The sequence below is a fragment of the Cystoisospora suis genome (genome assembly GCF_002600585.1).
Source record: "Cystoisospora suis strain Wien I chromosome Unknown contig_3140, whole genome shotgun sequence".
Classification (NCBI taxonomy): domain Eukaryota; phylum Apicomplexa; class Conoidasida; order Eucoccidiorida; family Sarcocystidae; genus Cystoisospora; species Cystoisospora suis.
Genome location: NW_027155935.1, coordinates 33,804 through 45,954, shown reverse-complemented (window position 1 = coordinate 45,954; position 12,151 = coordinate 33,804). Strand labels below are relative to the sequence as shown.

Below are 12,151 nucleotides of genomic sequence, written 5' to 3'. Positions count from 1 at the left end.
TCCCACTCTTCTTTCTTCTTCTTGATATGTGTGGAGAGGTGGAGAAGACGTGATGAGCTCTCTATCTCGATTCTTTTCTTTTCTCGCAGTTGAGAATTTGTTTACTGCCTTAGAGACAAGTACTGTGTACGGGGAGTGATTGAAGAGAGAAGAACCGTGATACATCGCTGCCCGTCTCTCCGGAAAAGAAACTACAGCCTCTTCGAAGGGCTCCAGGCATATATATATATATATATATATATGTATGCATGTATATTTGTTTGTATGCATGTATATGTATATATATACTAATATATACCAGAACCCATGGCGGATATGTAAGAAGGGTATATTTATTCATAAGTTTCGCGATCCTCCTTTTCTAAGGCATAAGGGAAGAAGAAACTTGGATGTAGTAGTAAGCAAGCAGGAGGAAGAATAAGAAGGTGAAAGACACGAGAGACGTCTTTCTTTCTTTCTTGTCTCTGAACGATAATGACTGGCGTGAGAGAAATCGCTGCTGCTGTCTAAGTAGATCACGGGCTTACACACAGCGATGAACATCTGCTTCTTCTTCTTCCTTTTCATGCCAAGGTGAGTTCGTTGGTGATGATGGAGAAAGAGTATTGAGAAAAGTAGCCGATCAAACGACTGACTGGATATTCTCCTACGTCTTTAAGGCCACGTGGTAGACTAAATACCTGCTAGCAAAACTATATATATATATATATACATACATATATCTCATCTCTCCTCCGTATCTTCGTGAAGAGAGAGAGAAGCTCAACACTGACCCGGAGAGAGGGACGGACGTCAGTAATGACACACTGTCCTGCACATTGGGTACCCATCGGCACCCATGCATGCACCTGTACATACACATGCTTACTACGTATATGTATATACATATGTCTATTGATCGTACTGGATAAAGAGCTATGGCGAGCAGGAGAGCTCAAGAGCGTATCCGCGTGCTTCCTTCCCCTACCTCTCCCGTCGCTCCTTTTGTCCTCATCATATCGTATCACGAAGGTAAGCACGGATACATACACAATAGAGGAAAGAAAGGACTTTTCGTCTTTGTCTCTTGGTTTATCCATCAACCTCTTGGAAAACACCCCTTCCAAGTGTCAGAGTCAATAAGGTAGACTCTTGCGTGACTGATTAATTCTTCCGAGCGCTGTGCATATCCTACGCATCCCCCTCGGTTGATCTATATGTGTATACGTTTAGCCTCTCTCAAGAACTTCAGTCAAGCCGTCTGTCTCTACGGTCATCGCGAAAAGAAAGAGATATCTCCGGCCCTCCCTGACCCATCTGAAGAGCTGCAACCATTCTATGACGTTTCCACTCTCTCTCTGTTCATACCTTCCTTCCTGCGTTCCTTTTCTTACATCATGTGAAATCTGCTGATAGGACGAATCAGTGTTAGTTTTCAAAGAGAAGAGTCAAACCGCGCGTTTTCTTGAGCTAAGAGAAATAGAGAAAGATCTCCTCTCTTCTTTTGAGAGAGTCATAGATCTTCTCATGTGAAGACAACGACTGGTGGCATGCTCTCTTCTCTAACCCCCCGCAGTTCTCACTACGACCTCTCTCTTCAGAGGAAGACGAACAGATACATCTCAAGAGACAGATAGATGGAGAGGAAAAGAGAGACAGAGATGCACACGACAGGGGGGGAGGGGAGAATACAGAAGTAAGGAGAGATTGAAAAAGGGAAAAACGTTCCTCTTCAGGTGCATGCGCAGAAAAAAAAGTAGAAGAGACGAAAACCTATCGTAAGATCTCTTGTGTGCTTTCATATTTGTCTATGATGCCTTCCCAACCTACTGGGAAGCATCCATTACACACATATCTCAATAGAGAGGGATCTGCATGTAATCCTTCTTACTCTTATTTGTCACATATCAAAGGGGGACAGAAGGAACTCTTGTGTCGATCATATACAGCTGACGGTACAGTAGAATATCTAGACTCAAAGAAAGGGTCTCTCTCCCCACTCCTTACTCTACTGATTGATAAGCTGTCTACCTAGCTATCTGTATCACCTTATCCCGTCTCTCTCTCTCCTCCCTTCCCGACGGCTGAAAACGCGGAGTGATACACAAAGAGACGAGAAGAACTCAATGTTTAGGATAGACGCAAGCAGAGAAGCCCAGCTGTACATACAGCGCATACGAGGAGAATACAAGGGAGACAAACCATTCAGAAACCAAAGACACACTCGAAACAGAAAGAAACCATAAGGACTACGGACGCTTGCATGACACGTCAGCAGCATCTTCACTGGACAATCGTGAGGAAAGAAAAGAATTTCGATGAGATGCCTTGTTGAAGTTATCGCCGTACAGACAGGAAGAGTTACGCGTCTCTCTCCATCTTTCCTTGTCCCTCATCGTCCTCACTATCGTAGCAATCTATATATTTATCTATCCACGCTCAATCGAGAAGAAAGAAAGAGAAATCTCAACAGGAAAGAAAGATGTGACAGACAAGGGGAGAGAGAGAATCACTTTCAGCCACCCCTCCCTCCTTCCCCCCAGGAGTAAAGAAAGACATACGGGCACGTACATCATAACTCACTTGTCACATACACATATACAAGACGCACCAGAAGAGACACACACACACACGCAGGTATATATATATATATAAAGAGAGATGGATGTCTACGTAAACGACGTAAGCACTGATAGAGCACTACGGGTGGGTAGTAGAAGTTCCTTCCAACAAATGAATGCTTGAGCTCTCCTTTTACGACTCCACAGAACGTCCGCTCCCTCTCACCATTAAGGAGCTAGAGGAAAGCGAAAGTCATACTTCTTCTTGTTCTTCTCGCCCCTTCCTCTTGTTCTTTTTCTCCCCTCTTACCCGTCACCTCAGTCTTTGCTTCGCCCTCCCCCCCCCCTGCCATCATCCACGCCTACTACTACGAATACGCATTCTCTTCCTCCTTCTACAGTTCAACCGTCAGCCCAGAAAAGGAAGACGAAACTGCCCCTTCCCCCCTCCTACAATCCACCTTTGATTGCATGCCCTCCTACCGTACTTTGCCTCTCCTCTTCCTCTTGGACTAGACTACTATCATTCCTATCATTCATGCACACTTCCCTCATATATAACAGATGTGTCTCTCCCGCGATTCTTTTAATGAAATTCTTATCACGAAGACCTTCCCGAACCGCCCCAACTGTTGCACACGGCCACTCTCAGGTCATTTCTGACGCCCTGTCTATGTTCACACCTATGGATATAGAGGGATCACCAACATGCACACAACTAGCCTTAGCACTATTCTATTGAAACGTCATCTCTTCATCTCTCTCTATGAGTATACATAGTGTGAAGATCTTATCTATCTATCTTACTCGAAGGCCTGTAGAATGGCCTCACATACTTGAGGAAGTTCCGATCGTACAACGAGTTTAAGGAGACACCCATGATCAGGAGACATGAAGAGAACTCCTCTCGCTACAATACCATAGCCATGAGGAGAAGATGTCTTGTTCTTCTTCTCTCCCAACGACGCCTCACCCTCTTGTCCTTCTTCTCCCATATAGAACGTGCCGGAGAGAAGAACGGTCTGCGTCGTTAGAGTCGGTTCGATCAGTTCACTTCGATCACATGGAGCGAGATTAAGAGTATTGATCAAACCACATACAGCTGACTCGAGAGACTTGAAGCTGAGAGAAAACTTTCCCACAACTTCGAAGCCTCCTCGTGAAGGCTCTAGGGAGTCCCACAGAACTTTGAACTCTCCTTGACGAAGCATCTTGGGTGCTGAACAGAGACCAAGAAAAAGAAGAAAGAGAGCAAAGGCAGAAGAGATAAGGATGGATTCATACGAGAAGAAGAGGAGATGAATGGAAAGAATCCATCTCTCTAGTCACCTGGTGAAGGGGAGGGGGAATGGGAAGAAGAGGAAAAGTTCTTCAGACCTCTTTGAAAAGTGATGTGCATGCATCCGCAACATAAAAAGAAGGAAAGCAAGTACTCCCCTCGCACGTCAACACGCACGGGACGCATGTATACATCTATAGGCGTATATAGAGAGAGCAAGATACATATACATATATATAAAGAGAGAGAAAGAGAGAAGAGGGATACAGTGACTACAGATGTGTATTATCGAGTCTCCGTCGGCATTTTTCATCTATTTCCCCGAGACACGAATGGCACTGCTATCGTACAGCGACCCGTGGCAATTGATACTCCTGCTTCATTGGACTACCTCGTCTTGACCATTCAGTAGCACGCACAAACGTCCTTCTTTTCTCCTTCACCATACCGCCCTAAAGGACTATGTATGAGTATGTATCTACGTATGAATATGTATGTATGTACGTCTATGTATGTATGTATGTATGTATGCCCATGTATGAATAGGTATGTATGGTCTGTACGTTCGTAACTTTGTGTAGATACTATTGTGAAGACTACTAGTACGCCTACCCAATCCATCACACCCCACCCGCTCGAAGATTTGAAGGTAAGACAACCTCAGTGACACCTCGAACTTCCCGTAGCGATGAAAATAAGAAGAAGAATAGGAGATGCACCAACGTCCTTCTCTCTTTGAGTTGAGCGTCCGTATATTATCAATCATTACCATGAACCAAATACATGCCCATACATATTCATACATCCATCTGCACAGTCACATCCGTATGAATCTCTTCCTATTCAATCAACAAACCGTCGCTCTCTATACCTTTATCTCTCCACTTCTATACGATTTCCATGAAGTCTATATGATGCCTCTAAGAAACGACGTACACATACACATACAAATGTGCATATTCATATAGAACCATCCACTATAGATTCATGTATCTACGTAGGCTATCTCTCGAGATGCCAAGATGTTTGAAGTGTTTGGATGTGATGTATAAACTTACCAATATAATTGCCGATCGAGATAACGACAGGTTCAATGGGGTATTGGTCTTCATATCCGATGTCATCTCCTGCTTCCTTCAAGACAAAGCTGAGAACCGCTTGCAGAGAACCTGTCTGAAGTTCATCGAAGCCTCTTTCTCCTCCATCTCCCCCGACAGAAAGACAGTTTCTCTTGAGAAGAACAAAACAAGGGAATGTCTGATTGAATTCGAGTGTATTGACAGGTAAACTACCTATGACGGTCCAAGGTGAGGTGGTAGCAGGAAGAGAAGCCCCACCTGTGGTCGCAGATCTTCCTGTCTTTCCCATCTGAGGAGAGATAAGAGGAGGGGTGATCCGTACATGGACATTATCAAGAACCTGCCCTTCAACTGTGTTCTTCACACGAAATTCGAGAACTAGGAATTGAGTGAAGATATGCTTAATCACTTCAACGGTGTATTCCGATTCTTTCTCTGTTAGCATACTTCCTTTCGTTGAAACTAAGAGTGAGCCTAAGACCTCTGGAGAGATCAGAGGCATCAAAATCTCATGGAGTCGATGCTGGAGATGTAACGTTTTGCTTTCGTCAGATAAAGAAGTCGATGATCTCTCCCCGCCATCCCCAGTACGAGACAAGGCATCTCCTCCCCCTGCGATTCTTCCGCCTTGGTGCCCATGAAGTTGGTCTCGAGAAGATGTTGGCATGGCTGAATCGCCTCTTCCTGAAGACGACGATGAGAAGCCTCTTGGATCGAGAGATGAAGAGGGTGCAGTGGATCCCCTAGGAGTTGTGGTGGTCCCCATCGTCATCGTCGTTGCTTGATTCTTCGCGGCAAGTTCTTCTTGATATTTCTCTTCTGATGGAAGAAGTGTAGGGATATCCGAGAGATCTGTCACGCCTTGTGATACACGTGCTTCTAAAACGGTACACAAGGGATCTAAAGCATAGGGAGGTGTTGAATCGAGAAGATCAGATAACGGTGGGGAAATCATCTCTGAGGTAGTCGCCGTAGTGATTGACGAGAGTGGAGATAAAGTCGAAGAAGAAGAAGAAGGGGGGCTCTGCGAATCGTGATGATGATGATGTGTTCTTTTACCTCCTTCATGAAGATCTTGGAGAAGATCACGATCTTTTTCGTTTTTGCCGTTAGTGAGAGAACTCATGATCTGTTGCTCTCCGGAAGACGAGGAAAGAGACTGTAAGAGAGAAGAGTAATAGAGTTGTGTGCGATCTCGGACTTCATCGTCGTTATCGTAGAGACATGACTCCAGAAGCACGAGGATATCCGATCGGAGATTCGGACAGTGTAGAGCAATCTTGACAAGAGCATCCACCCCAGCCACACGCACGATGGCATTCTCTAATATAAGCCGATTATAGATGAATCGTATATATTTAGAGGGGGTGGTGGTATGAGGAACTCTTTCACCTAAGAATCCTAAGACAAGCGTACATAAAGATGGAAATTCGCAATCTTCGATGAACTCGCACAACTGAAGTAAACCAGTCTCCTGTGCCATCGGGATTTGTTTGGTTAGAGTGATCAAAGCATTCACTGTCTCTGTCTTTAGTTCAAGACATCCTTCTTCTCTCAAGTTGGATGAGAGATAGCCCATTAGGGTGACATACTTATTAGGATACAGTAGGCATAACTGCAGAATAGCACGGACAATATCCAGTTTGAAGTGATCTGATAGAAGATCATTCGAGAAAGAGGAGATCTGCTTCGTTAATCTTTCGACGTTACTTTCATGTCCTGTCTTGAGTAAGGTGGTTAAAGCTAGGGTGGAGATACTACTATTTGGATCGGTTAGGAGAGGCTCAAGATCATTATTACATCTTGAAAGAATCACACATAAACGTCGATTCTGAGACAATCGATTGATCACATGAACTGCTGCAAATCGGACCACAGGTTTCGGAGATGATAAGAGAATCTGCAAGACGGTTAAAGCTCCAGAGATATCATAAGAGGACGATAAAACCGAAGATGAAGAAGAGGATCTCGATGTATTATGGTGATCCCCACCTACAGGAGGTGAAGAGGATGATGAGAGAGGACCTGTATTCTGTTGATCTAAGACAATCGAATACAACTCGCATAGAGCCCGGGCTGCTTCAAACATAGCCATCTCATGTTTATGTCTTAAGCATCGCTCTAAATACTCAATGAAGAGACGATGTTGGGCTGCATCATTCAACAAACCTCCTCCCCCCCCCACTAATGCATAGGGATAAGCTGAAGAAGAAGAAAGAATCATATCATCGGACTGTGTGCCTAAGAGACCATGTAGTAAGAGATTTCGAACATATCGAATGAGCTGGCATTCCGCTATGGGGCTATCATGAAAAGCATGGAGAAGTTCGGAGAGACTTTTTTGAAGAGAGAGAGGATCGTTCGATTTGATCTGATGGAGTAACACGAGCGCATGCAATTGGGCAATCGGTGTATTGGAATTTTGAAGAAGTTTTAAACAGCTCTGAATCTCATTAATCCATCTCTTAACAATATCGGGAGATGACGTTCTATACAAATTTAAACCTGAGATAAGAGCTGAAGACGCAATGAATGGATTTCGATCGACAATAGCTGTCTTGAGATATCTCTCAATCTGAGACACCATAGCTGTATCTATAATACGTGAGAGGACGCGCATAGCATTGCCTCTATGGAGATCGCTTCCGCTGGTCATATCTTTAGTTAAAGAACTCGTGACGATGAAAGCTTCCGCTGTATCGACACTTAATTCTTTCAATAGCATATAGATCAACCGACGTAACCGATCATCTTGTGACTGAAAGAGACGGGTAACTCCGAAGAAGATGGTACTGGTCTCCGAGGGGGTAAGAGGATTCTCTTGGCTAGATAAAAGATAAAGAATCTTCGTAATAATGGTACAACATTTACGCGAATTTAGGGGAGATTCAGAGAAAGCCCTGGCTTCTTGAAGAATCTTCACTTTATCACAATCATAGGGAGAGATGAGAGGCTTATTATCACCCCCCCCCAAGCTATCAAACCCTACTGCACTTCCTAAAGAACTCCCTCCAAACTTAGATAGATCTAAGTTTTGAAGCTTCGAACGAAGAGACGATGCCGATAACATCTTGGAGACAGAGGAGAAGAAAAAAGAAGATCAACACAGAAAAGGGGGGGTGGAGAGAGGAAAGGAGATGGAAACACGCGACGAACGAGGGGCGGTAACGATGAAAGAATGAAGGACTGAATGCCGTCGGAAAGGATAGTGGAGAAGAAAAGAAGGGAAAGATGAAGAGTGGAGAGATTTGAAGAAAACGGATAAGAGAAAAATGAAAAAGAAAGGAGAAGGAGTCTTGGTAGATATTTCTGAAAGGAGAAGAGAAGGAAGTCAAAATACGAACAGAAAAGGAGAAGGGAGTTAAGAGATACAAACAGGAAAGAAGCTGTGAAAGAAAGAAAGGACAAGAAGAGAGAAGAGTCTTTAGGAAGGTGAAGAAAGAAAGCCCAGGATGTCTTTGGTCATGGAGAGAAAACGGCTGGGAGAAAAGGTAAGAAGAAGAAACAGAACAGGCTGTTGTTACTACTGAAAAAGGAGATGGTGTACATGCACCCAAAGAGGAGAGAAAGAAAAAAGGAGAAATAGCCTAAGAGAAGGAGAGAGAAGAAAACGAATGAAAATATGAAGACATTTGATGATAGACGGAAAGGATGTCGATTGAACCTTTCTACGAAGAAAAGGATAGATACAAGAGAAGAAAAATGTTACTCAGGCTCTCTTTCTTCTCCAACAAGGTACCCTCACACCTCTTCCGAGACGAAAAGGAGAAGAACCGAACAGATGTACCCCTTGTGTTGAAACTTGGAGAAGTCCTCCTTCCGACGACTGTAGAAAAGAGGACGTCGGGTGGCTACGCGAAAATAGAAAAGGAGAAGAGGAAAGAGAAAAACTAGACTTCACCGTCACCCTCAGATAGGCGAGGAAAGTAGAGAAAAATTCCTGGGAAGAGAGATGTGAACAGAAATCACTTAAAGAAGGAAGACGAAGAAGGTGGGCTAAAACGTTCGGACTACAAGAGAGGAGTGACGCGCCGAGAGAAACGATTGAAGAAAAGCACAAGATTTCCTTTTGCAAGAAAGAGCCAAAAGATCCGACCAACGTGAATGAAACGCGGAGAAAGGAAGATTGTATGAGGTGGAAAACGAAGAAGAAGGAGACGGTGAGCAAGACCAGATAGATAAATACCTTATGGAGAAGATGGAGAGGCGAAGATATCAAGACGAGAAGAAAAGAAAAGGAAGAAGGACAGAGATATATTCTGTAGAATCGGCACTGGAGTGGACATCCAGGTGAAGAAACAGAAGAAAGACGACAGCGAAAGACCGGACGGAAGAAGATCTTCAAGTTTCCTCACTCAAAAAACATGAGAGAGAATTGAGAAGTAGGAAAGGAAGAATCTTGCTTTATCTTTCCATCGCGAACAAGCAAATGCAAAAGAAGAAGAGAAAAGAGAAAGGAAGTCTCTTAAAGAAAATAAAGAAAGAAGATTTACATAAAAGAAGAAGACGGACAATGCTCATCATACCTCTCCATTTCATTTAGTTTGCTACTACTGCCCTCTATTTCTTTCCTCCCTCCTCTCTCTCTTTTGCATGCTCCTCCATCCATCCATCAGCCTCAGCCAAACAGGCGTCAATCACTCAGCCGTTCTACTCATTCATTCTGTCTATTTCTATCAGGCCGTTGTCTCAGTAAAAACGATAAAGGACTATACCACGGCCTTACTAGTGTTTTACCAGGGTCTACTCCTTCCCTTGCAAGAGTGAACACCGACAGCAACATGCAGTTTCTCCGTCAAATGCAAACACGTCTTTGTAGTTGCGACGACTAGGCGGATAGGAGTGTCTTTGCATCCCTACATACTCATCTCTTTCTTTGTTTTTACTTAGCTTCTTCGCGAATGTCTGAGTTATGTGAAGTCCTTCCTTCTTTTTTTCCGGCGAAAACAAATTGCGGTTCGAGGAGACATATGTACACATCTACATATGAACAGACGTGTAGGAAGACAGAGAGAGGGTCTAGAAACATCCTGAGTAGGCAGACTAACGGACGACCAGAGAACCAGGAGGCTTTCTCGACTATATTTGTATGCATTTTCTCTTTGACGAGAGGGTCTCCAGATTGGTGTCTTGCGGCCGAAGACGTGAGCTACTTACAATCTGCTGTTCACGTATGGATTCCCGTGAAAACATCCGGCCATTCCCGTCAGTGAGACTCGCCGCGAAGTGTAAATGCGGTGTACATACACCTAACGAACGAGAGTCAGTTTTCCCTTCTCGTGCTCTTGTTAGTAGGGAGCGGCGCTGTCAGTCTTTGAGAGTAAGACAACGGAAACAATGATACTATCTCTGAGCAAAGTGAAGTGCCTATCCGTATTAATCCAACAAATCAAATAGACTCTTTTCCTTGGCTGGAGTCGTGTAACCTGTGACGAAGCAGATATTCGTAAAGCTTTTTCTCGCGAGTTCCTTGTGCCGCCGCACACGTACTTGTCGTGACGTACTACGGGGATTGACGTGACCTGCGTCAAGCACGCGTGCAATCCCCCCTGTACCAACGTGATCCTATTATTGTTACCCCTGTTCATCGCTCCTTCTACCGAAATACTGCCACCATGTTCAGACAGAAAGTGATATGTTTGGTGAGGGGGAACACGAAAGGCGAATTCAACAGCACGTTTCTATCTGAGTGAAGTCGACAACTCCATAAGCGCCAAAGCGGTACTATATCCTTCGGCTATGCTCCGAAAAGCAGAGTTTACAGTTCCCAACTTCTTCTTTAGCAACAGGAAAGAAGAAGTTGGGAACTGTCACCGCAGCGATGGGTAAGCAAGCCTCCTCCACTCCTCCTTCACACAAGCGGAGACTTGGAGCTAGTCTCCCGGATCCCATTCTTGTCTATATACACTAACTGTACGTCTATGTCCCAACTAAAGAAAAAAACAGCAGCTCTTCTGCATGGAGCTGTGGCGCCATCGCAGGATCTTCCTTTCACATGCAATGAGCGAAAACAGCTAGAGACAGGTTGTTGCACTAGCCTCGCGAAAGAGAGAACTTGGATCGACACAGACTCACAGCCCTACACGCCTCTACTGGACTTCTCTTCGTCTCTCATAAACATCTGATGTTCTGAGAACGACCAAGAAGCCGAGTCTACGGTCGGAAAAAAAACAAACCTAAACTCTACCTTTTACGCAGGGGTCTCTGTGCGAAGAAAAACTCTTTCGAACAGGAGTCGTCCTCCGGCTATCATCATTCTTTCATGTTCCCAATCGTGTTACCACGTGACTGACAATTTCATCACTAAAGACACGCTGGCGCGCGGACGCCCAACCCGTCAGTCCCTCCTCTAAGTCTTCAATTTCTACTTTTCTCCTTGTAACAAGAAGAAAACCTTCTTTACCATTGCCATCATCCTTCCAAGACTCCTCCAAGGGCGAGACAAAGAAAAGGGATTCTCCTGAAGCCACTTGAACCTCTTCACTTTTTCTACGATACTAGGTTTACGATTCCCAAGCTTCTAGGTATTCCTCGTGATGACAATGCTTGCATGCAATAGTTCTACCCATGCTTCGTACTATGAAGTCTTCGAAAGGTGACGAGGTCCCCTCACTACCACAGAGAACAACGGGGGTAGTAGGAGAGTCATCGGTAAGGCATGCTAGTATCCAGTAGACTGAAACCATGCGGACATGACGGCGTTGTCTTGGTGTGTGTAGAAACTTCACTTTCGTCAAGTAAAAGAATGGAGAGACGAGAAACTTTCTCCGCATGATGGAAGTGACACCTGTTCCCGTGGAAGGGGAGAAGGCTTCGAGAAGTACAATATATCACCGATGATTTCATTTTTACTTCTTCAGTCTCTGTTATCATTCCGAGAAAGCTCTTCTGGCTTCCCTCGGCCCGTATTATCATCCCAGCATTGCATGCGACGAACTCTCTTTCAGCCGAAAAGAATCTCTTGTTAACGAGGCACCGACTGAGAATCTTCACACGAAAACAAAATACAATTTGAGTGTGTCTCTCTAGCTAAGAATATAGTAGTAGCCTCCTCTACCATGACGTTGGTCCGCCATGAAACCTAGGAGAATGTAGTTTCTTCTTCAGCAGCTCCACTTCAACACAGCACCATATCCATCAAGAACTCCTTCCTGTATCACACCCCCATGCCTGTATAAACAAATAGAGATGTAGCCTGTATAGTGTTGGACACGAGTCAGGAGATGAGTGAAGTCTCTGTGTCGATCATTCAA

The 12,151-nt window shown here is 44.4% G+C and overlaps 4 protein-coding genes across 4 annotated transcripts in view; 3 read left to right on the top strand and 1 right to left on the bottom strand.

Annotated features, from left to right (window-relative positions):
- CSUI_006276 (ion channel protein) overlaps positions 1-217 on the top strand; it is a 20,563-nt gene extending 20,346 nt beyond the window's left edge. Inside the window, exon 7 of the mRNA XM_068066440.1 lies at positions 1-217. This exon is cut by the window's left edge and continues 2,203 nt beyond it. The gene's annotated coding sequence lies outside the window, so the exon portion shown is untranslated.
- A 543-nt stretch (positions 218-760) lies between these two features.
- On the top strand, positions 761-1,451 carry CSUI_006275 (uncharacterized protein). The gene has a single exon (XM_068066439.1). The coding sequence runs from the start codon at positions 799-801 to the stop codon at positions 1,120-1,122; it is 324 nt and encodes a 107-aa protein (XP_067921587.1). The 5' UTR covers positions 761-798; the 3' UTR covers positions 1,123-1,451.
- A 96-nt stretch (positions 1,452-1,547) lies between these two features.
- CSUI_006274 (coatomer gamma 2-subunit protein) lies at positions 1,548-9,443 on the bottom strand. Its single transcript, XM_068066438.1, has 2 exons — positions 4,878-9,443; positions 1,548-3,759 (listed from the first exon to the last, which is right to left on the bottom strand). Exons 1-2 carry the CDS (start codon positions 7,966-7,968, stop codon positions 3,344-3,346), a joined length of 3,507 nt encoding a protein of 1,168 aa, XP_067921586.1. The 5' UTR covers positions 7,969-9,443; the 3' UTR covers positions 1,548-3,343.
- Positions 9,444-9,697: 254 nt separating this feature from the next.
- Positions 9,698-10,266, top strand: CSUI_006273 (uncharacterized protein). Its single transcript, XM_068066437.1, has one exon. The coding sequence runs from the start codon at positions 9,800-9,802 to the stop codon at positions 10,109-10,111; it is 312 nt and encodes a 103-aa protein (XP_067921585.1). The 5' UTR covers positions 9,698-9,799; the 3' UTR covers positions 10,112-10,266.
- The last annotated feature ends 1,885 nt before the right edge of the window (positions 10,267-12,151 follow it).

Bases quoted from the DNA above. Each gene is read 5' to 3' on its own strand.
- CSUI_006275 (XM_068066439.1), top strand. From the start codon at position 799: ATGACACACTGTCCTGCACATTGGGTACCCATCGGCACCCATGCATGC.
- CSUI_006274 (XM_068066438.1), bottom strand. From the start codon at position 7,968: ATGTTATCGGCATCGTCTCTTCGTTCGAAGCTTCAAAACTTAGATCTA. The intron at 3,760-4,877 runs GTAAGTTTATAC...GTCTCTGTTCAG, and splicing joins CTCGATCGGCAATTATATTG to CACCCAAGATGCTTCGTCAA.
- CSUI_006273 (XM_068066437.1), top strand. From the start codon at position 9,800: ATGTCTGAGTTATGTGAAGTCCTTCCTTCTTTTTTTCCGGCGAAAACA.